The 24,182-nt window shown below is 45.8% G+C and overlaps 1 protein-coding gene across 2 annotated transcripts in view; it reads left to right on the top strand.

The window, feature by feature from the left end:
• FYTTD1 (forty-two-three domain containing 1) overlaps positions 1-24,182 on the top strand; it is a 40,569-nt gene that overhangs the window by 4,900 nt on the left and 11,487 nt on the right. For both annotated transcript variants that reach the window (XM_040428474.1, XM_040428473.1), the window contains exons 2-5: positions 1,002-1,127; positions 1,215-1,321; positions 8,723-8,829; positions 18,106-18,202. In XM_040428474.1, the coding sequence (XP_040284408.1) occupies positions 1,002-1,127; positions 1,215-1,321; positions 8,723-8,829; positions 18,106-18,202 (437 nt within the window). The remainder of the gene's footprint in view (positions 1-1,001; positions 1,128-1,214; positions 1,322-8,722; positions 8,830-18,105; positions 18,203-24,182) is intronic.

Raw genomic sequence — 24,182 nt, 5'->3', positions numbered from 1 at the left:
ATCACTGTCCCTGCACACATCTTGATCATCATGGACCGCCATCACTGTCCCTGCACACATCCTGATCATCATGGACCGCCATCACTGTCCCTGCACACATCTTGATCATCATGGAACGCCATCACTACCCCTCACACATCCTGATCATCATGGACCGCCATCCCTACCCCTCACACATCCTGATCATCATGGACCGCCATCACTGTCCCTGCACACATCCTGATCATCATAGACCGCCATCACTGTCCCTGCACACATCCTGATCATCATGGACCGCCATCACTGTCCCTGCACACATCCTGATCATCATAGACCGCCATCACCGTCCCTGCACACATCCTGATCATCATGGACTGCCATCACTGTCCCTGCACACATCCTTATCATCATGGACCGCCATCACTGTCCCTGCACACATCCTTATCATCATGGACCGCCATCACTGTCCCTGCACACATCCTGATCATCATGGACCGCCATCACCGTCCCTGCACACATCCTGATCATCATGGACCGCCATCACCGTCATTGCACACATCCTGATCTTCATGGACCGCCATCACCGTCGCTGCACACATCCTGATCTTCATGGACCGCCATCACTGTCCCTGCACACATCCTGATCTTCATGGACCGCCATCACCGTCATTGCACACATCCTGATCATCATGGACCGCCATCACCGTCATTGCACACATTCGATCATACATCAGCGTCCCGGCTCACACCTTGATCTTCATGGACAGCGCAGATCTTTGCACTTGCAACAATTTTCATCCGGCCGAATCTCAGCATGTTTGCCAGGTTGCGGCCATATCTCTGCCGAGCCCATTATAGTGAATGGGGCCTGGCAGGTGTCAGGTAGCTTCTGGCAATGCTGGATCCAGATATCTCCATCTGGGTCCGCCTCGTCTTTGCAAAATTCAGCTTTTCGCTTAATGTTAGTAGACACGTTTTAATTCTTACCCTTTTAACCTTTTCTTTCTTTTTTTATTTTATAGATGACATTATTAGGTTAAATAAGCAAGAACAGCACAACCAAGCGTTGTTCAATGGAGGAGCACAAACACATTTTTTCAATCAGTTTAGAAGCAACAAGGGAAAGTGGAGTGCGCGATGGCAGACTGGTATGTGGAACTGCGGTGCTGTTAACCTTGAAATGCTCAGAGGAATTCATTGGTTATTTAGTGGTTTGTTTTTTTTGTTTTTTTAAGGTGCTGGAAACATTGTGCAGAGGCGCCCCTATGGTGGTAAGACAGCATTGCGTAGGATGTCCTCGTGGAGCGGAGTTAGCCCTTTGAATCGTCCAATTCGCATGAGGGTAAAATATTCTATTATGTTTTCATATTTCCACTAAGCTTTTAAAATAATTTTTAAAGTTTCCATAGTTAATGAATACCTATAAGAACTGTGTATATGCACAGTTCTTACGTCTTGTCACCTATCTTCTGCAGTGCTAGAACATAGAGAAGTTCTGGTTATCTGGCTATAGGACGTGTGATGTCTAATGTCACACAGTGAAAAATCATACTCTTCCATGCTACACTTGCCCTTTTTGCTATCATGGCTGAGTGTTGTTAAAGAGGTTTAATAATGATGACTTAGTCAACTTTCACACTGGCATTTTGGTGTCTGTTTCTGAGATCCGTTCAGGATCTCACATGCGGTCCAAAACGGATCAGTTTTGCCCTTAATGCATTCTGAATGGAAAAGGATCCGCTCAGAATGCATCAGTTTGCCTCCATTCCGTCTCCATTCCGCTCTGGAGGCAAGCATCGTTTTGGTGTCTGTCTGACGAAACTTAGCCAAATGGATCCGTCCTGACAAACGGTGTAAGTCAATGGGGACGGATCAGTTTTCACTGACACAATCCTGCACAATAGAAAACGGATCCGTCCCCCATTGACTTTCAATGGTGTTCAAGACAGATCCGTCTTGGCTCTGTTAAAGATAATATAAATCACAGAAAAAAATGCACCAAACGGATATGACACTGACTATACTGGCTAGTCATAAATGCAGATATTAAAAGCTGAGACTTTTGCCAATATATTCCTGTCAGGAAAATATCGGAGCCCATCATGCACCACGTCACGGTCACTCAGCATGGCAAGGGGTCCCACCACTACGCTAACTATGGTGTGAACAAGGTCTGAAGGTGATGTAATCCAGCTCACAGCCACGCTTCCACACAACCGCCTAGCAGGACAGCTAGTGCAATGTGAACAAAGCCAGACTGTAAGCCACACCCATATCAGACCATGTGATGGAGGTTACCAGGTGCAAAGGAGTGTTTAAATGCCAGGTAAAGGCACATACACTACATATAGAACAAAATCACAGAAATATCGTGGCAAATATGGGGGAACTGCTCAAACCCCAAACACTGTAGCGTGTTTTTCATTGCGGGAGCAGTCCCTCCACATGTTGACTGCAGCAAACGACCATCCCCAGCAAAAAATGCGTACAATGGAGGATGCCGGCGCGGTCCACATGCACCACAAAGGCATCCTACACAAAAAGGAGCATTGTGCGGATGAAAATATAATCATGTGAGTATTTAGAGAGGGCTCATCTGAATAATCAAGAATGGAAATGGGTGCTCCTACAAAGAGGATTCACCCAATCCTCTAAAAATTTTGGAATCAAGAGAGGTATAGTAGGGCACACCAATATTCGGTTCCACACGGATAATTACTATAATAATATTTATTAGCAATATACACTATTAAATAAACATACATAAAATTTCACACTATGAAACGATAAAATTAATAAAATATAAAATATTGGTACAGTACAGCCTATATAGATCTGCATAAATTATTTCTACAAATTTCCATAAGTTTTCTGTACTTTGATCAATGTTCAATACAATAATGTCCTTCCAGACTGGTTAATTACCCCAATCAATGTCCCAGTAGGAATAGTTGTGATATTGGGAATAGATTTTTAGGTACAGTCTTTTAAGTAGTCACTTGTATTGTTGCGACTTAATAGTCGTTGCGCATATGTTATCGCTGCAATGTCGCTGCCTGTTAATAGAAATAAGCCGGCAGCTATTTTACTCACAGTTTGAGATGATATCGGCTTTTATTACATCACTGGTGGCGTCCCACGTGTGATGAACTCTTTGCAGGCTGCGGTATGTAGAAATGATATAGCTTCGGGATCCTCGGTGATCATAGGCAGCCGTGCTATCTTGGAGGTCAGTCGATAATATACTCCTTCTGCGTTTTTCACAGGAGTGGACTTTGCCAAAAAAACGACTCTCCAAGGAAACGGATGTCCAGCTTGTCTTTACTTTTAAAGATAGGAGTTCACCGATCCCTCGCTTCTTTCTTTTCTCCCAGCGCTTTCAATCCTCCGGTATCGTTCTTTGTACCGGAGGATTGAAAGCGCTGAGAGAAAAGAAAGAAGCGAGGGATCGGTGAACTCCTATCTTTAAAAGTAAAGACAAGCCGGACATCCGTTTCCTTGGAGAGTCGTTTTTTTGGCAAAGTCCACTCCTGTGAAAAACGCAGAAGGAGTATATTATCGACTGACCTCCAAGATAGCACGGCTGCCTATGATCACCGAGGATTCCGAAGCTATATCATTTCTACATACCGCAGCCTGCAAAGAGTTCATCACACGTGGGACGCCACCAGTGATGTAATAAAAGCCGATATCATCTCAAACTGTGAGTAAAATAGCTGCCGGCTTATTTCTATTAACAGGCAGCGACATTGCAGCGATAACATATGCGCAACGACTATTAAGTCGCAACAATACAAGTGACTACTTAAAAGACTGTACCTAAAAATCTATTCCCAATATCACAACTATTCCTACTGGGACATTGATTGGGGTAATTAACCAGTCTGGAAGGACATTATTGTATTGAACATTGATCAAAGTACAGAAAACTTATGGAAATTTGTAGAAATAATTTATGCAGATCTATATAGGCTGTACTGTACCAATATTTTATATTAATTTTATCGTTTCATAGTGTGAAATTTTATGTATGTTTATTTAATAGTGTATATTGCTAATAAATATTATTATAGTAATTATCCGTGTGGAACCGAAAATATAATCATATAAATCACAGAAAAAAATGCACCAAACGGATATGCTACTGACTATACTAGCTAGTCATACAAGCGAGAAACACGCTACAGTGTTTGGGGTTTGAGCAGTTCCCCCATATTTGCCACGATATTTCTGTGATTTTGTTTTATATGTATTGAATGTGCCTTTACCTGGCATTAAACATTCTTTTGCACCTGGTAACCTCTATCACACGGTCTAATATGGGTGTGGCTTAGTCTCGCTTTATTCACATTGCATTAGTTGTGCTCCGTTTTGTGTAGGATGCCTTTGTGGTGCATGTGGACCGCGCCGGCATCCTCCATTGTACGCATTTTTTGCTGGGGATGGTCGTTTACTGCGGTCCACATGCGGTGGGACTGCTCCCCCAATGAAAAATATGCTACAGTGTTTGGGGTTTGAGCAGTTCCCCCATATTTGCCACAATATTTCTGTGATTTTCTGTTAAAGATAATACAAACGGATCCGTTCTGAATGGATGCAGACGGTTGTATTATCTGAACGGATCCGTCTGTGCAGATCCATGATGGATCCGCACCAAACGCGAGTGTCAAAGTAGCCTAAGCTGTGTTGAGGATGGATTCCATATGCTCTCTATGGATCCACACTCTGGTACAGAGTAGGGTTGGACGATATCAAAAATATTCAGACGATAACGATATTAAAAAATTTATCGCGATAACGATATATATCGCGATAAATACCAGTTTTAAAGAAAAAACCACAAGGAGACGTTACACTGTATGGGGGCAGCCACAAGGAGACGTTACACTGTATGGGGGCAGCCACAAGGAGACGTTACACTGTATGGGGGCAGCCACAAGGAGACGTTACACTGTATGGGGGCAGCCACAAGGAGACGTTACACTGTATGGGGGCAGCCACAAGGAGACGTTACACTGTATGGGGGCGGCCACAAGGAGACGTTACACTGTATGGGGGCGGCCACAAGGAGACGTTACACTGTATGGGGGCGGCCACAAGGAGACGTTACACTGTATGGGGGCGGCCACAAGGAGACGTTACACTGTATGGGGGCGGCCACAAGGAGACGTTACACTGTATGGGGGCGGCCACAAGGAGACGTTACACTGTATGGGGGCGGCCACAAGGAGCGATTACTTAGTTAGAGTATGGGGCTGGGGGGCAGCAGCTGCCCCCCCATGTCTTATGGCCACTTGTGTGACTGTGACTTGTCACCTACCTGCATGAAGGACTGAGTGGGCTGTGGGCCAAGACATATAACTGGGGTAATAGGCAGAGTGGACTGGAGTGGCATTACAAACCTTTTACCACTCGCTGCTGTAGTATGTATGTACTGCGCTGCTCTAGTCTCAGCCTGGGGGCGTCACCTGATTCCGATGTTAGACGTCGGTGGGCGGAGACAGTCACAGCACATTCAAAGCAAGCAGGAGGAGCCGCTGGTAGATATAGATAATGATGGGGGAGGGCAACGTCGCCGCGGACTCAGTTTTTAAAGCTATGACGTCACGAAATATACCGCAGTATTAGGAAACAGCGATATCGCCTTTTTGTTTTATATCGCGGTATATCGGAAAACCGGTATATCGCCCAACCCTAGTACAGAGCACTGATTTTAGCAAAGGCTTTAGTCCCCCCTTAAAATATTAACCAACCACAAATGACTTGGTTTGGTCATATGAAAGGGGTTAAGATGGACATATTGTCATGGTTTTTATACCAGTTTTAACCAATTCCCTTCCTGATCCCATCAGGGATCAAAGGGGCAGTAAATTTGTTTGCCCTAGATTTTTCTGGATGACAGACCCGCCACCTCTGGTTTCTCTCTTCTTACCCAACACCAACCAATCAGAGAGTGGGTCACAGAAATTTACCACTTATGGCCGAAGCAGGTCTGTTCAAGTTATGTTTACCTAGATGCCATGGACCTCCTTTCTCCATAACTAGCTACGTTGATGCTACAGAAACCGATTTCCCTTTCAGGTGCAACTTATGTGATGTGTTATAAATGGACCTTAGGAAAATGCATCTATACAGACTAATTCTGGTTACCTTTTGGTATTTGTACCTCCCTTCGAGGTGCATCCTCTTCAATGTGGACCTAGGTTTTTGAGGAGGAAATTTAAAAAAAAATAATAATTTGAACCAAAAGGTGTGCTTTTGGTGGTCTTTGAACTAATGGGGTGCCTGTGGGTGACACTGTTATGGGGCGCCTGTGGGTGACACATAAATTGCATCTTATGCTATGTGTCATCCACAGATTCTACACCCCCCCCGCATACTTTCTGAATGAAGCAGGCGGCGTGGGCACGTGACTAGTGAGTTACGCTGCCAGTGCCCGCCCAGTCTCCTGCCTGCTACAGACGTAAGTACAGGCTGCTGGATTGAGGATATTGTATAGTTAAACATTGCCTGCAATTAGATATGATTAGTACAGTGAGCGGGCCCCGGTGCAATAGAATACAATGACTGCACTGGGCCCCGCTGCCATTACAAAACTAGATGCCGCCCCCAGCCCCTCCTCGCTGATACACCTCTGACCGCGCTGTATCGGTGTAAACAGCAGCATGCACCCTATAAAGGGGGGGGGGGGGGGGTCTTATACTGCGAAAAATACGGTAGATTAAGAGGGGAAAAAAAACACACTTAGTGATATACAGGGTGGCCCACAAAAAAAGTACCCCACCACCAGCGATAGCATGACAAGATGAATGACCAAGTGGATTTTTTATTTTGTATAACTGTCAATGTAGGATTGGCACACTCAAAACATGCGGAGCCCCACGGAGTTGAAACAATTTATTATAACTACGTTTGATAAAATATGATAAAATACAATAAAATACATAAAATAAATTAAACAATGGTAGTAGTTTTGTAATATTCAAATCAACTTATTGCAGACAAAGTATCCTGGATGTTCTCAATAGTGGATGGGTCTGCAATAACACACAATAGATGCTTAACTGCAGATCCTAACAACAGGGTGTTGTCTTGCAAAAAAAACGCACTCTAGGTCACTACAGTCCATATGTATACAAGTCACAAAATATTCAGAAGGACTGTTTGAATTCCAGGAGGTTGCATCAAACTCCGGTTATATTCATATGCAAGAAAAACGCACTGAGAGACTCTACATGCAGAAAAGCGCATACAGTGATTTCCTATGCAGGCACTATATTCCTATCTCTGTATATCTACAGTTTCTGCAATCCATGCATTCCAAGGTTGTTATAGGAGTTTTTCATAAGAATTTTCTGCATGCATTTATATTTGTATTTTTCTCAAGAATTCTATTTAAGAGGATCCTCAAAGAAGTTATTCCACACAAAGTCCCGATTGCAATATTCACATATGAACGCTATATTGTTGTTTCGTTATAAATGTAAGTTTGTAACCATAACCCACATTTGTGGGCTTACCTGGCCTTTTTATTCAGCTGGTTTTTTCTGGGTAATTGTCGCTTCCGACTTTAGGCCGGCGTCCCGGTCTTTGCTGTGTCAGCGGCTTAGTATTCCCCAGTGATGACTTTCAGCTGGTTGCAGGCAGGTTAATATAGAGCGTCTTGTTTGAATCCTCGATATCCTCTGGTTTTTAACAGTGCACTGTTATTTCGGGGTTCAAATCCTTCAGGGGTTTCAACTCCGTGGGGCTCCGCATGTTTTGAGTGTGCCAATCCTACATTGACAGTTATACAATTTGAAGGGTGAATTCATCAGATTGTGCACCTCTTATGGTTGTGGGACTAATGAGCTATTTCCAATATATTTACTAAGATTTTTTATTTTATTTAATTTATTTATTTATAATTAATTGCCCACAAGTCCCAAAAGATACAGAAAGTGGTCCCCGTTCGCACATATGCATCTCTGGGCATGTCGGATTATGTTGGCTGATACTGCTTGCAGCTCTTCAAAAGTGATGCTGCAGAAGAAAAAATGCCCTGGTTTTTCCAATACGATGGGGCAACATGCCGCACCTCACAGAACTCGCTGGCACGGGTTCATGAACTGTGAGCAAGGGGTTATGGCCACCACAGTTATACAATTTGAAGGGTGAATTCATCAGATTGTGCACCTCTTATGGTTGTGGGACTAATGAGCTATTTCCAATATATTTACTAAGATTTTTTATTTTATTTTATTTATTTATTTATAATTAATTGCCCACAAGTCCCAAAAGATACAGAAAGTGGTCCCCGTTCGCACATATGCATCTCTGGGCATGTCGGATTATGTTGGCTGATACTGCTTGCAGCTCTTCAAAAGTGATGCTGCAGAAGAAAAAATGCCCTGGTTTTTCCAATACGATGGGGCAACATGCCGCACCTCACAGAACTCGCTGGCACGGGTTCATGAACTGTGAGCAAGGGGTTATGGCCACCACGTTCCCCAGACTTGTGCACATGCAATTTTTATCTGTGGGGAAATTTTTAAATAGAAAGTGTACACTAACAATCCACATACCCTGGAAGAGCTCAAAGAAAACCTCACAAATACTGTCTTCAGCATCACTGCTGAAGAGCTGCAAGTAGTGCAGTACAGAATAGTGATAGCCAGAAATGTATTGGGTAGAATTTTGTAAGGATCTAAATTACTATTATCGTAGACCGTTGGATCTCTCTTCTTTTCTGTTGCATTTGTAGAATTCCGCACCTCAGCGGCTGCCTTTCAGGAGAAAAATGAACTTTTCAAGACCCATGGATTTGGCAAGCAGCTCTACAACAGCATTGCACAGATATCCGTTTAATAGGTAATTTAGACCTTAACTTTTCATTAGGATACACACAAAATGCCATATGGATCTATGATGATTCCAATTTAAACAGGTTATCCAGCTTTATATCAGACCTCACATAGTGGCCGACCCATGGTGGTGATCATACTTATCTGGTCCCAGCCACTGGGTTTGGTCTCTATCACTCCCCAGCTGGCTCTTCATCTCCCTGGTGCTCTGATATCAACCTCCCGACGACAGGGTTACATGTAACCACTGCAGCCAATCGCTGTCTATAGCAGTGACCTGCTTCCCTTGTGTCACGTGTCCATTTGTCAAGACGATAGGAGAGCAACTCACTGCGCAGACCAGGTAAGGGTACTTTCACACTAGCGTTTTTCTTTTCCGGCACTGAGTTCCGTCCTAGGGGCTCAATACCGGAAAAGAACTGATCAGTTTTATCCCCATGCATTCTGAATGGAGAGAAATCCCATGCATCAGGATGTCTTCAGTTCAGTCACTGAACAGCGTTTTGTACGGAGGAAATACCGCAGCATGCTGTGGTATTATCTCCGTCCAAAATTCCGAATCAGATGCCGGATCCGGCATTAATTTACATTGAAATGTATTAGTGCCGGATCTGGCATTAAAAATACCGCAATGCCGGAACCGTCCTTCCGGCCTGCGCATGCGCAGACCGCTACAAATGTGAAAAAATATATAACGGATCCGTTTTCCAGATGACATCCAGAGAGACTGATCCGTTCTTGCAATGCATTTGTAAGACGCATCCGGATCAGTCTACAAATGCAGATTTCCAGGTCACTCTGCCACAAGTGTAAAAGTAGCCTAAGTGTGATTACCTCTGTGGGTCGGCCACTCTGGGAGGTCACATGTAATGCTAGATAAACACTTTAAGCCCCTAATACACTGCCTGATTTTGGGCCAGTTGTCGGGAAAAAGCGTTCATAGGAGCACTCGTTCCTGATAACTGGCTTGTATGATCCAGCAGCCGGTGAACGAGCAAGTGTTTTTTGTCGGTTGATGGGCATCTTTCATGAGGATGTAAGATGTATGATTGGTACCAGATTTCCCTGTGTAATCGGGTATGTGCTGCTGATAATGAATTGAAAAAAATGAAGGAAGAAAGAATGTGGTCTCAATCGTTTCTCCTGCATTCAGTTTGCATCGGCCTTTGTAATCTGGCCCTCACAAGCGAGCGCCAGCTAATGTGTTCTCATTCAAAAACGCTCACACTGCCCAAAGACTGGGCAGTGGAGTACCACTGTAGAATGTGGCATCAGAAAATGCCACATTGTTTAAATCACATTTTCTCTTGAATGCATTGGGGGACACAGCACCATGGGTATATGCCCAGCTACCACTAGGAGGCACTAGACATCAAAAAGGTTGGCTCTGCCCAGGTGGGCTATACCGTCTCCACAGCACTAGGTTATTTAGTTTTAGTCTAGTGTCCATAGGAGGCAGACATGACCTACTCTTTTTCCGCAGGTCTTGCTGCTTTTTTTATTGTTTGATTTTTTTTCTTCTTTTTTTTTTTTTTTTTTTTTATATCTCTTCTGCAGGTCTCTGCCTGTTGCAGGATGGGGCTCCATCGTGGATTTCCACTTTAGTTGCCCCCCCTGCGGGTGCGTATTCAGGTACCATTGCCGGTCACCCAGTCCCCCATTACTGCATCCGCAGTGGCATGCCGGCATTCCCACGGTCCCCTTGTTGAGTCTGCCGATGGGGTGACCCTGCGGCGCCCAAAGACGTCTGACGGCTCTTGGGTCCCCAGGTTAGTTTCCTCCAGGCTCCCTCCCCGACCCTTCCAGCTACTTTAGTCCCCGGCTTTCGCTGGGACTAGGCCGCGTTTTCTCCCGGCCTGTCCAAGGGCCCCGGGTGCTTCCTTTGCCTCGTTTCTCCCCTCCCCGGTCGTCGCTCCTCTTCCTCCCTCCTCACCTTATTTTTTTGTTGTCCGGGGGGCCCCCGGTTGGCCATGATGAGCCCCGCCCACTTGCCGCAATAATACCCGCCCACCTGCCTTCTGGGCCAGCTAGGCCACGCTCGTCCTGCCCCCTCCTTGGTTTCCCGGGCTTCCTCATTGGCCCCTCCCAGCTTCTGGGAGGGACTACCCTCTCTTTCTATCCTGGCCAGGCGGGGGCTTTTCTGTTGGGGCCGAGCCTCTTCCCTCTGCCTGGAAGAAGATGCCTCCATCTTGTTATCATCTCTCCTGCAACCTCCCTGGTCCCCTTTGCAGCGCCTCTTTGGGAGTCAGCACCTGGGGTCTGGTAAGACAGCCTCTGGCTGGCGTTTTTCTTCCCTTCCCAGCCTCCCCGTCTGCTTCCCTGAATCCCCTCCAGTGATTGTGTTTCTCTGGCAGTCGGACTGCTCTGAGGGGAACGGACCGTTCTGTATTATGTTGCATATAAATCTTCCCCCATGGGGTGACGTCCGTACAGTGGTCATAAGACACCACTTACGCGGTTTTCCTGTCCCTGTTTGTGACCGGTAGCCCCCCCAGCCTTCTCGTGTCGCCCTGACCTAATTCTGTGTCGGTCATGTCGCACCTGATCCACTTCTGTGTCGGTCTCTCCTGACTGGGCCTCTTCCCTGTCCCATGTCATAGGGAATCCTGTCCGACTCTCCAAATCTATATCAATATGCACCGATTGCCTGCCCAAACTTGCGGCCACCTCTGCCCTCCCAGGAACCCTTCCGCGGATGGGGCACGCTCTACTAGGTCCCACAGACGACCTCGGGTTGTCACATCCACAGACGACCTCGGGTTGTCACATCTATCCTCGGGGTCTGAGGCTGGTGACAAATCCTTCCCTGCCATTCCATCCGCTGCCTCGGGGGACACTTCTGCTCCGATTTTCTCTCGGTAACAGAGCATCAGGCGGTCTTCCACCAGACAGATTCCCTCTGAGTGGTTAAAGACAAATGTCCGCTGAGGAACCTCTCCTCTTCAGGGTTGGTATCTCCTCTAGTGGACTTTCGGATGGCGCTGCACAAGGTAAGCAACCCGCCATGTGGTTAGCATGCCGGCACACCTACATGGTGTCCCAGGTACGTACGCCTCCCCCTTAACAGGGGGGTACTTGTACCACTGCCAAATGATGTACCCAGCACTGCAGCTATTTCTCCGTACCAGGGGCTATATTCTACACCCTCCTAATCGGAGAGTGTTCCTGCCAGGCACTGTAGCCAAATCAGCCATTCTGGTGCTAGCGTGCGACAAGCAACCATATATACAGAGGGAGCCCTGGTTCACCAGAGTGAGTGCCTGTAGCCTTTACAGTACACTATGCAGCCGTATCCCGGCAGCTACATTACTCCCTTCATAGGTAGAGTACCTGTATCATCTTCAGATGCTGTAGTCAGTGCACTTGTCTGGTTCTATGGTGCTCCATCTCCAGGGGCTGTAGCCATTACACTTGTTCTATGTGCACCAAGAAGCCATATTGCTCCTTTTATAGGTAGAGTATGTGTATCATCTTCAGATGCTGTAGTCAGTACACCTGTCTGGTGCTCCATCTCCAGAGGCTGTACCATTATCTTATGCTGGGTAGTGTGCACCAAGCTGCCACATTGCTCCCTTTAGAGGTAGAGTACCTGTACCATCTCCAGATTTGCTGTAGCAGTTACTCCTCTCTGGTTCTATTGAGCACCATGCAGCCCTATTTCTCCCTTACCGGGCGAGGTATTGTGGCCATCTTCTTGCGCTTCTCTGGTTTTAATGCGTGCCACGCAGGCATCGCTCCCCTCTGACGTGGAGTTCCTGTGCCATCTCCAGATGCTGTACCCTTTACACCTGTCTGGTTTTAAGTCTGACCTTCACAGCCGTATTTCTCCCTTATTAGGGAGAGTACCTGTACGGCCTCTATATACTGCATATACTGTAGCATTCCAATGCCGTAGCTGTGTTCCATTCTCGTTATGATGAGCACCATACAGCCACATTACTCCTATTATAGGCGGAGTATTTGCAGTATCTCCAGGAGCTATGCCCTATTGGTCCAATCTGCGGCCCATGCAGCACCTACATTACTGGGCGTATTTCTCCCTTCCCTGGCTCTGATCTGTGATAGGCAATCATGGCATACCTGGTATCCATACGTCTCCCCCCTTCCTGGGCGGAGTAGAGTTGCTTTGTTAGTTTCAGTATATGGCTGGCCTGTTCAGATTCGATACCAGGTGCAGTTCTTCCTGAACCAGGCCCTCTAGTCTTCTCTTTGCCTCTGTACTTGGAATGATTTTTACTTCATTGCCTGACGTACCATTTAACAAGACTTCCCAGTCCTGTTGTGTACCAGAAGTTTGCTCTCCCTCCGTGGGCAGGTTGTTGGCTGGCATGCTAGGATTGTTCTTTGTCAACCCTGTAAAGCACTACTGCATGCTGCACCGCCGCGTTACCCCATTTTATGATGGAGTACTCGCTTTGTTGTTACTGCTCCTCTGCTTCTTTTCACAGAGATACATGGCACAGTCCTGGCAGAGTACAGGGATCTCCACTGGATGTTCTTTCCTGCAAAGGGACGCTGCATTGTGAGCACCAGCCGCCACTGCAGTTTTTGGTCATCGCTGGACCATACAGAATCCTTCTGGGTGGTCAATGACATGAGTCTTCGCTGGACGTCCTCTCTATTATGGCTGTGACAGAACCAGTGAGTGCCACACTTCTGCCAGCGGGTGGACTTCTCCGCGGCTTGCTCTGGTATCGGACGTGGTCCCGTACCTCTTCCATGGTCCGGGTGTTCTTGGTACTCCCATATGTTTTCTGATTAGTTGTGATACATGACAGAAGGGCCGTTCCTTGGACCTGGCCATTGTCTGCACCTGTCAGTTTTTTTCCCCTTCCCTGGGGGTTTCATTGTGCTCTGCTAGTAGCTGGTTTCTACATGTTAGTGTAGTCTCTCTGGCTTCCCGGGCTGATATCTGCATCCTTCTGGAATATGGATGTTTGCCAATTCTTTTACTGCTGTACTTGCTCTTTCTGGGACAGCGTTATACAGTTGGCTGGTCACTACATTTGGGATGGTTGGTCACCCATGGCCGAAGTTATTTGTTACTTGTTTTTCTGGCTATTGTTGTCCTTAGGTGGTCCGGTCCTTTGGACCCGTCTTGAGTCCCTGTCCGGGTATTCCTGCTTGGGGTCCCTGACCCAACTCTTTCTTAGACCATCTAGCTGGCAGCTCCCTTCTGGGAAAGCTACCCATGGCTTTTGACCAAACAGGCTCTGTATGACAGTTGCTTTTTTGGGCCCAGTTTGCTCCTTTTTCCCTCCTGGGTCCTCAAAGGTTGTTGCCTTCTTGAGATTCTAGTTGTTTAGTGCTATGGTTTGCAGTTTACATCGTATGGTCACTTTTGGGACTGAGCTTTCCCTCGTTTGGAAAACTGTTCCTCCTTAGGCTGTTTGGAGTCCTCTCCTTCTAGTCCAATATCTCTCACACCAGTGGGTCTCCTCTTGTATTACCAGGGCCTGCGACTGGTTCCTTTTTTCCCTGTGACTTTATTTAGCTAGGGATTTCCCTGGTCTTACATTTCACAGCGATATTATGTCTCTAAGAGGCTTGTTCCTCGCCTCCTCTGTATGGGAAGCAGGTCTTTTCTCCTGACCATTCCCTAAGACCCCCCCCCCCCCCCTCCGGGGGTTGGCTGTTTTGTCTGGCAGGGAGAGGTTTCCACCTTCTCTTGGGTGTTTCTCTCTCTTCCCCCCCCCCCCCTTCCTTGCTGTGAAAGGAGGCTCGCTCCCTTCCCTTGTGAGTTTTTGTTATGATTTCTCTCAAGCGTTTAGCCTCCAGTGCTTGTTTGTTTCCTCTCTGCCCTGGCCTTACATGTGGTTGGCAACGGACAGGCCGTGTTTTGGTCTGAGACAACTTAAAGTTTTAGTCTTGGTTGAGGACTGCTTCTGTCCTTTTTCCAGGCATTTTATCTCCTGCCAGGCACCCTCATAGTCTATTTTGTCTTGTTGGGTCTGTCCTCTTAGGCTGGGTTCACACGAGCGTGTCCGGATGCGTCCCGGTGTGTTGCGGCAAACCCGCGCGAGTAGGAATGCAATTGCGATTGCGTTCTGATGTTCAGTTTTTATCGCGCGGGTGCAATGTTTTTTGCACGCGCGTGATAAAAAACCGACTGTGGTACCCAGACCCGAACCTGGACTTCTTAACAGAAGTTCGGGCTTGGGATCGGTGTTCTGTAGATTGTATTATTTTCCCTTATAACATGGTTCTAAGGGAAAATAATTGAATTCTGAATACAGAATGCATAGTAGGTGATCAATTGAGGGTTAAAAAAAAATAATAATTAACTCACCTCCTCCGCGTAGTTCCCGGTCTCTTCTTTACTTCTTTAATGATGAGCTGTCGGCTAAAGGACCTTTTGGTGACGTCAGATCACATGCTCCAATCACATGGTACATCACCGCGGTGATGGACCATGTGATTGGAGCATGTGATCTGACGTCACCAAAGGTCCTTTAGCCGACAGCTCATCAGAAGAGACCGGGAACTACGCGATCAAGATGAGAAGGTGAGTTAATTTGTTTTTTTTAACCCCTCCAGCGCTAGTTTACTATGCATTCTGTATTCAGAATGCTATTATTTTCCCTTATAACCATGTTATAAGGGAAAATAATAGAGTGAATAGACTGTCACTTAGCAACCATGTGTGAAAATCGCACCGCATCCGCACTTGCTTGCGGATGCTTGCGATTTTCACGCAACCCCATTCACTTCTATGGGGCCTGCGTTGCGTGAAAAAACGCAGACTATAGAGCTTGCTGCGATTTTCACGCAACGGACAAGTGATGCGTGAAAATCATCGCTCATCTGAACAGCCCCATTGAAATGAATGGGTCCGGATTCAGTGCGGGTGCAATGCGTTCACCTACCGCATTGCACCCGCGCGGAAATCTCGCCCGTGTGAATGCAGCCTTAGGGCTTCTCCTCCTGGAGATTCCTTATATATGCAGAGCGCTAGGTCGTTACCAACAGACGTTGCTATGCTACTCTCCTGTTTCCTCAGGGGTAGCCCTGGTTCTTCTAGATCCTTCCTCTGGCTCTCTAGTGCACCCTTGTCAACTCTTGATCCTCGCGCGGGACATCTGGCCTTATCCTCTAGCGCTTTTATTTTTTTCCCACCTTGGGTGGAGCTGGGTGTTCCCTTGGTCCTTCTTGCAGGCCTTGTTTCCCAGGCACCTGTCCTTGGGATCTTTACGGTCTCCCTTTTTTTCTTTGGAACCTTTTCATGCTAGGGTCTCTCCTGGTCCTGTTGGGTCACATGGTTCTTCTGCACCTGTGCATCTTTCTTCTTGCATTAGGTTACAATCCCACACTCGAGGATTGCTTTAGGACGTCCCATGGTGCTGTGTCCCCCGATGCATTCAAGAGAAAACAACTGGATTTTTGTACTCTCCGTAAAATCCTTTTCTCGTAGGATGCATTGGGGGACACAGATCCCGCCCTCTGTTTTTACTTCTCTCCCTATCACCGGGTTGCTGTTCTCTTTTCATTTCCCGGTCTAGGACATGTTGGTTCTTCGCCTTTTGTTTCTCTCTCCTACTGCTTTTGGTACAAACTGAATAACCTAGTGCTGTGGAGAGGGTATAGCCAACCTTTTTGATGTCTAGTGCCTCCTAGTGGTAGCCGGGCATATACCCATGGTGCTGTGTCCCCCAATGCATCCTACGAGAAAAGGATTTTACGGTGAGTACAAAAATTCAGTTTTTATGTGTAACAAATTTCTAAAGAAGTTTTGATGACATTTTTATTTTCTATGTCAATATCTGTATTTAAACAAAAAACATAAAATCTTGCAGTTTTTGCTCTGGCCACTACGCCTAATAGGTCACTTTACTGCAGTTACCTGCTCATCTGTGATTCTAATCCTGCCTGTAATGATATCAGCTTTGTGTATAGATAAGACAGGATCCACCCTACTTAATAGGTGATTATCAAAGCTTATCTAGTTTTTCCTTGTACAATAATCTCTGCACAGGTCAAAGGGCATGCCTAGAAAACATTATCATAGAAGTCAATGAGGTCTCCTCCTGTCCATTCTGGCTGCAGTAAAGCAATTCTCTATATGCTGTTAAGAACAGCTCAGGCAAGATAGCCGTCCCCATAATCATATTCAGGAAATGGAATAAATAAGTATGCAGTTGAAAATGAAAACGGATTATAACAAAATGATGTGCATCACTATCATGTTTTAACTGCCGTATGAAAATTTAGGTGACACATTTCCTTTAAGGCTATAAAGCAGACGCTAAAATGATGGCTGTCTAAATGAGATCTTTTTATAGGGGATTCTCTGGTTTATGGAAAAAATTCTACATCTTTGTATTTTTCAGTTTCTCACCATTTTCAAGATATGTTTGCTGTCAGTGAATGAGAAAATGTTGTTTACATTTACAGGCTGCAAACCAGTACATGGCTATTCTAGTCTAGGCAATGGTCTGTGAGCTAAACTGCCTGGACTCCAGTCATTCTTGTTAGCAACAGCCAGATGGGTTTATCTTGCCTCTGATGTCTTCAAAGAAGGAACCCGATGGCTTATAGTCCAGTTTAAAGGGGTATTCCTGTTAAGTAAAGTTATCCCCTATCCCTCACTGATTATGAGAAAGGGGAACCGCAAAGCGCTGTACTCGGCTATCTCCGGAACTCCCATAGAAATGAATGGAGCGACTAAGCTCACGCTCAGCCTGCCGCTCTGTTCATTTTGGCGACCTCAGCGGAGTACGGGGTTCCCATTCTCGTGATCGATGGTGGTCACAGTGGTAGGACCCCCACCGATCTAATAGTTATTCCCTATCCTGTGGAAAGGAGATAACGTTGCATAACTGGGTAGCCTACCAATGTGGCTGGTATACCATGATAATTGGTCATCTATGTATGACCAAGTGTGCTGCTTTGTGGTGGAGTTGGCTAACTGCTTTCTTGTGTATGGCTTTTCTACCATGTCCTCAGCCATTGACATGTAACTAACTTACTGCTGCTGAATGTAGAATAAAGCGGAACACTGTAAGGGATAACTCTCTAGGCGTCCATACACATTAGTATAATGTCAGTGGTACCTGATGACAGTCCAATATGTACAGAGAGCTTCCAACACTCTCCTGATAAATGATGTCATGAGATAGAGGAGGTTGTGGTAAATTGCATCTTTTTGCCCGATCTTTTTGTTTTCTGGCATTAGCTTTGTCTTCTGTCCCTATTGAGAACACATGGCTTGTTAAAAAAAAAAAAAACTTGATCTGTATGAAGTTGTTCTTTAAAACTTTTTAATTGTTTACCCTTAATATTTCAGCAATTATTCTTACACAAACACCTTTAGAAGTGGACTGAGAATGAGGCAGCAGAGAGACACTCGACAAGCCACATATTTCCTTCAGAGAGGCCTCAAGGTATTTCCATTTGGAATAATGAGAATCTGAAAGACTTTTTGAAATTTAAGCATAATTATAATGGTCTTACATGATTTTGATGAAACCTGCTGACAATGTAATGTGTATGGGGGCAGCCTGACATGCACAGTTCTTTCCCTATTATACACACACGTTTGAATGAACATTACCTCTTATTGTAATACAGTAAGATGAGTGGCTGCAGAGCACCTCTGATAGAAAGAAATAATGCTGGGTAAAAAAAATCTGTCCTTGGTTTCCTACATTTCCTCCACATGTAAGTCCTCAGAAAAGGTTCTATATCTCCAAGTTACTAGATTTGTCTGTGGGTTATACTTGCATGTGGCTGCTTTAGAGAAGTTTTTTTTCTAAGTTTCTTGCAGGGTTATTTTGTTGCAATGATGTTCCATTTACAATGTACTTAGAAAGCAATCTCAATATATTCAACCCCATATACAGTAAGGGAAAACACCATCTGCTGTGGTTCATGAGACTTGTTGTCTTGCAAGCTGGCTACATTTACAATGCATGTTACCCCTTGCTGATTTAAGTCACCCATTCTGTTCATCAGTCTCCACATTTATTAGCTCTTAAAGGGGTTTTCCGGGTGTTCTGATAGGTGGGGGTCCGACTCCCAACGCCTATCAGCTATTTGAAGAGGAGTGCTGCAGCCTCTTCCTAGGCTGTCGGGTATATAAAGCAAATGCTTTTATATTAATATTAAAAAAAACTAATGGATCAAGAGAAAAATTATGCAAATGATATCGATCCCCGAGGTGGACATATATAAACACCTCCAAGAGTTCCATCAAGAATCTAATTATTTTGTGTAATCAGTAAAACTGGGTACAAGCGTCTATGCAAAAATATAAATTATTTATTATACAATAATTTAAAATACAATAAAAAATTAATCAATATAAATTTGAATGATATGCAGGAAAACTGTAGTACCCAAAATCTGCCACTAGATGGTGCCAACAGGATATTAATAACACCGAGACCAGCATCTCACACTCTATTATCCAACCAGTACAAGAATGCAATGCTTCTTAAAATTATGAGAGAATATAAATATATATATATATATATATATATTGATTATGCACAGAAACTTAACCAAGAAAATGAGATACAAGCCCGTGCTCTGCCCAAAACGAGAAGCTCTCTTGTTATCAATATCAGATCTTGTATTCAGTGATATGCATTTTCACTGAATGTCGCTGATACTGATGTGGTACTAACACTATACGTCTGCAATAAGCGGGGTTTGACAAAGTATGAAGCCAATTAATTTATGCCAATACTACATAAAACAAAAATATACATTACCCAAGGGTCAAGTGATGTGCAGAGTCTTGGGAAAGTCTGCTCTCAAGAATTTTCTCGATAATCCAGATCTTTTCCAGGGATCTCCCTTTCTTTGTTTTTCCCTCCTTCCTTTTCCTTTTTTACCACTTGTATGTGGTTTATTAACCAAAAACTTATCAGATGAACACACCTTCCTGGTTTGGAACTTTCCAATCATTGTCCGATAGGTGTGTACATTGATAAGGAGCGTTATGTCATAACACGACCCAGAATGCACTTTTGCTATTGGTGTAGTGTTACCTACTCATACCTAGGTGGCACTGTTGTATAAGTCACAGGCATCATACCCTAAAGAGTTAACTATGCAAGTCTGACTTACTCTTCACTACACACGCCTGACATCTGGAAGTTTAAATCAAAGCTAACAGATTAATTTTGACACTTCTTACCAATTAGAGACAGATTTTTAGACCCCATTTGAATGTTTCTCACATTGTTGACTTGGAAAACCGATAATAATATGAATAATCCTGGTTTTCTCACACAGATATCCGTGCCTCCTATGCTACACCAACGGTCAATTGATTGTTAGTAAAATACCACATCTTTACAGATACTCATTAACAAAGTCCATACTTAGAGGACCTTTCACTAGAATAAAAAATCTAAACTAAGCATACAGACATGGAGAGCGGCGCCCATGGATCTCCCTGCACTTACTATTATCCCTGGGCGCCGCTCCGTTCTCCCGGTATAGCCTGCGGTATCTTAATATGTTCGGCTCAACTGGGTGGAGCCTGCCGGTGTCTCCTTCTCCCAGGCTGGAGTGCTGGCCAATCGCAGCGCTCAGCTCATAGCCTGAGAGAAAAAAAAACCTCTCAGGCTAGGAGACGCCAGCAGGCTCCACCCAGTTGAGCTGAACGTAATAAGATACCGGAGCCTATACCGGGAGAACGGAGTGGCGCCCAGGGATAATAGTAAGTGCAGGGAGATCCCTGGGCGCCGCTCTCCATGTCTGTATGCTCAGTTTAGATTTTTTATTCTAGTGAAAGGTCCTCTTTAAACTGTTTTGATCATATTCTAGGAATATATAAATGTCCTTAAAAAGACATAATAATATAACCAATACGTATGTCTTATTGATTTTCTTATACAAAATTAAGGTTTTCATTCCCTTCTAAGGCTAGTTTCACACTTGCGGCAGGACGGATCCGACATGCTGTTCACCATGTCGGATCCGTCCTGCGGCTGTTTCGCCGGGCCGCCGCTCCGTCCCCATTGACTATAATGGGGACGGTGGCGGAGCTCCGGCGCAGCACGACGGTGCACGGAGAAAGCCGCCGGACTAAAAAACCTGACATGCAGTAATTTTAGTCCGGCGGCCTTAAGCCGTGCACCGCCGTGCTGCGCCGGAGCTCCGCCACCGTCCCCATTATAGTCAATGGGGACGGAGCGGCGGCACGGCGAAACAGCCGCAGGACGGATCCGACATGGTGAACAGCATGTCGGATCCGTCCTGCCGCAAGTGTGAAAGTACCCTAAGCCCTAAAGTTCCAGAACATGTCATTGACCTCTGCGCTGATGGCATGGCCACTTACTTCAGAGACAAGATTGGCAGTATCCAGCAGAAAATAATCTCCCAGTCCCCAAATAATTTCAATCCTCCACATGCTCTCTCCTCTTTTGACCCTATAACGGAGGAAGAAGTCTCCAGGCTTCTTTCTTCTTCTTGACCCACAACCTGTAGCAGTGATCCTATTCCATCACACCTCCTCCAGTCCCTCTCTCCGGCTGTCGTCATTCACCTAACTACAATTTTTAATCTCTATCTATCTCTATCTATCAATCTCTAATCTCTAAACTAAAGAAACAATCTCTTGACCCGACCTGTGCTGCTACCTACCAACCTGTTTCTAACCTCCCCTTCACCTCTAAACTCCTTGAACGTCTTGTCTACTCTCGTTTAATAAGCAATCTTTCTGCAAACTCTTCTTGACCCCCTACAATCTGCCTTTCGCCCTCTTCACTCGACAGAAACTGCCCTTACTAAAGTGTCTAACGATCTCCTAACAGCAAAAAGAAATGGTAACTATTCGCTACTGATTTTGCTGGCTCTCTCTGCAGCGTTTGATACCGTAGACTAGGGCTTGACAAATTTACTTGGAATCTAGGAGCCAGCTAAAAAAGTTACGAGCTGTTTTTTTTACCTTTCTATAAAGCCTTATTTTCAGCAACAAAAATAACCTCTTAAATGAACATATAAAGAAGTCTGGAACCAAACAACATGGGCATTGTTTATTATCAGTGCACTGTGACGTCACTGTGTGTATAATCGCAGCGTTGTGACGTCACTGTATAATCCATGTGCTGCAGCTGACAGAACTGAGATCCCTTCCCAGGATGTTTGGTCCGGGCTCATCATTCATCTCATAGTTCTTCTCTTGTAAACGTATTTTGTGACTAGATAAAACTGAAGCAGCGCTGGGTTTGGCGCCTGTATCCGCCGTCACTGCGGGATCACTGCCCTTCTGCTGTCCCAGATTATTTGTCCTGTCTGGGGGATAATGGAGTCGCTGTTGGCGTCTCCGGGGCCGTCCTTGTGCTTCCTCTGCTGTGGACACGAGTCTAGGCCGGGATTTGGTTCCAGCTCTTGCCAGATCTACATCGCGTGCTGTGATGGAGAGGAGGTGGGGCTGCGGTCCTGTTTGTAGGAGGGATCTCTGAGTCCTGTGAGTGCGTTAAGCCTCGTGGAACACGGACCGTGTGATACCGGCGTCATTGGTTGCTGCCGTGCGCTTCCTGCTGCCGCCGCAGTACGGTAATGCACTGGTATGATCTATACCGGTAAATCACCGTACTGCGGCGGCAGCAGGAAGCGCACGGCGTCATAGCAACCAATGACACCGTGCGCTCCTGCACTCAGAAGAAATCCAGGCCGGTATCACACGGTCCGTGTTCCACGGACGTGTGCATAAGGCTTTACGGTGATGAGACTGCTCCTCTCCGGGAAACGTTGGAAGAGTCTTCGTACAGGAACACAGAAACCCTGCCGTAGTCGCCTGCGTCGCTCCCGAGACATGAGGCGAGCGGTGGATAGCGCCTAGCGGGCAGGTGAGCGCAGCCACGTACATGTCGTGTGTCACTCCACGGCCAGCTGACACTGACAGCCAGCGGGGAGAGGGAGTGATGTCACTCGGCTTAACCAGTCATGTGCACCGCCTGTCACATTGGTGGCTGCACCCGGCTGCTGGTGTGCTGGACCTATTTTCAAGCAGGGGCAAATACCCAGGCGCCAGGACAAAATTCCTGATCGCCATGGCGACCTGTCGTCTGGCATTTGTCGATCCCTGCCGTAGACCATAAACTCCTCCTCACCATGCTCCACTCAATTGGCCTTAGGCTGGGTTCACACAGGCGTTGTGGGAAAATGTGCGGGTGCGTTGCGGGAACGCCCGCGATTTTTCCGCGCGAGTGCAAAACATTGTAATGCGTTTTGCACGCGCATGAGAAAAATCGCGCATGTTTGGTTCACAGAAGTTCGGGCTTGGGATCGGTGTTCTGTAGATTGTATTATTTCCCCTTATAACATAGTTATAAGGGAAAATAATAGCATTCTGAATACAGAATGCATAGTAAACTAGCGCTGGAGGGGTTAAAAAAAATAATAATTTAACTCGCCTTACTCCACTTGATCGCGGCCTGGCATCTCCTTCTGTCTCCTTTGCTGAACAGGACCTGTGGTGAGCATTAATTATAGGTCAAGGACCTGTGGTGACGTCACTCCGGTCATCACATGATCCATCACCATGGTAAAAGATCATGTGATGACCGGAGTGACGTCACCAAAGGTCCTTGACCTGTAATGAATGCTCACCACAGGTCCTGTTCAGTAAAGGAGACAGAAGGAGATGCCGGGCCGCGATCAAGTAGACTAAGGTGAGTTAAATTATTTTTTATTTTTTTTAACCCCTCCAGCGCTGTTTTACTATGCATTCTGTATTCAGAATGCTATTATTTTCCCTTATAACCATGTTATAAGGGGAAATAATAATAATCTGGTCTCCATCCCGATCGTCTCCTAGCAACCGTGCGTGAAAATTGCACCGCATCCGCACTTGCTTGCGGATGCTTGCGATTTTTCACGCAACCCCATTCACTTCTATGGGGCCTGCGTTGCGTGAAAAACGCAGAATATAGAGCATGCTGCGATTTTCACGCAACGCACAAGTAATGCGTGAAAATCACCGCTCATCTGAACAGCCCCATAGAAATGAATGGGTCCGGATTCAGTGCGGGTGCAATACGTTCACCTACCGCATTGCACCCGCGCGGAAATCTCGCCCGTGTGAGCGCAGCCTTAAGGACACTGCTCTCTCTTGGTTCTCTTCCTATCTCTCTGGCTGCTCCTTTAGTGTATCATTCGCTGGCTCTTCTTCTCCTCTTCCTCTTGATGTCGGCGTTCATCAGGGCTCAGTACTAGGCCCTCTACTCTTCTCCCTCTATACAGCCCCATCGGACAGACTATCAGTAGATTTGGCTTTCGATACCATCTCTATGCTGACGACACCCAACTATACACTTCATCCCCTGACATCACCCCTGCTTTACTCCAAAACACCAGTAATTGTCTGGCAGCCGTCTCTAACATCATATCCTCTCTGTATCTTAA

Source organism: Bufo bufo, chromosome 4, assembly GCF_905171765.1.
Source record: "Bufo bufo chromosome 4, aBufBuf1.1, whole genome shotgun sequence".
NCBI lineage: Eukaryota > Metazoa > Chordata > Amphibia > Anura > Bufonidae > Bufo > Bufo bufo.
The sequence above is the reverse complement of the archived record's forward strand: the minus strand, read 5'-3'. Positions and strand labels throughout refer to the sequence as shown.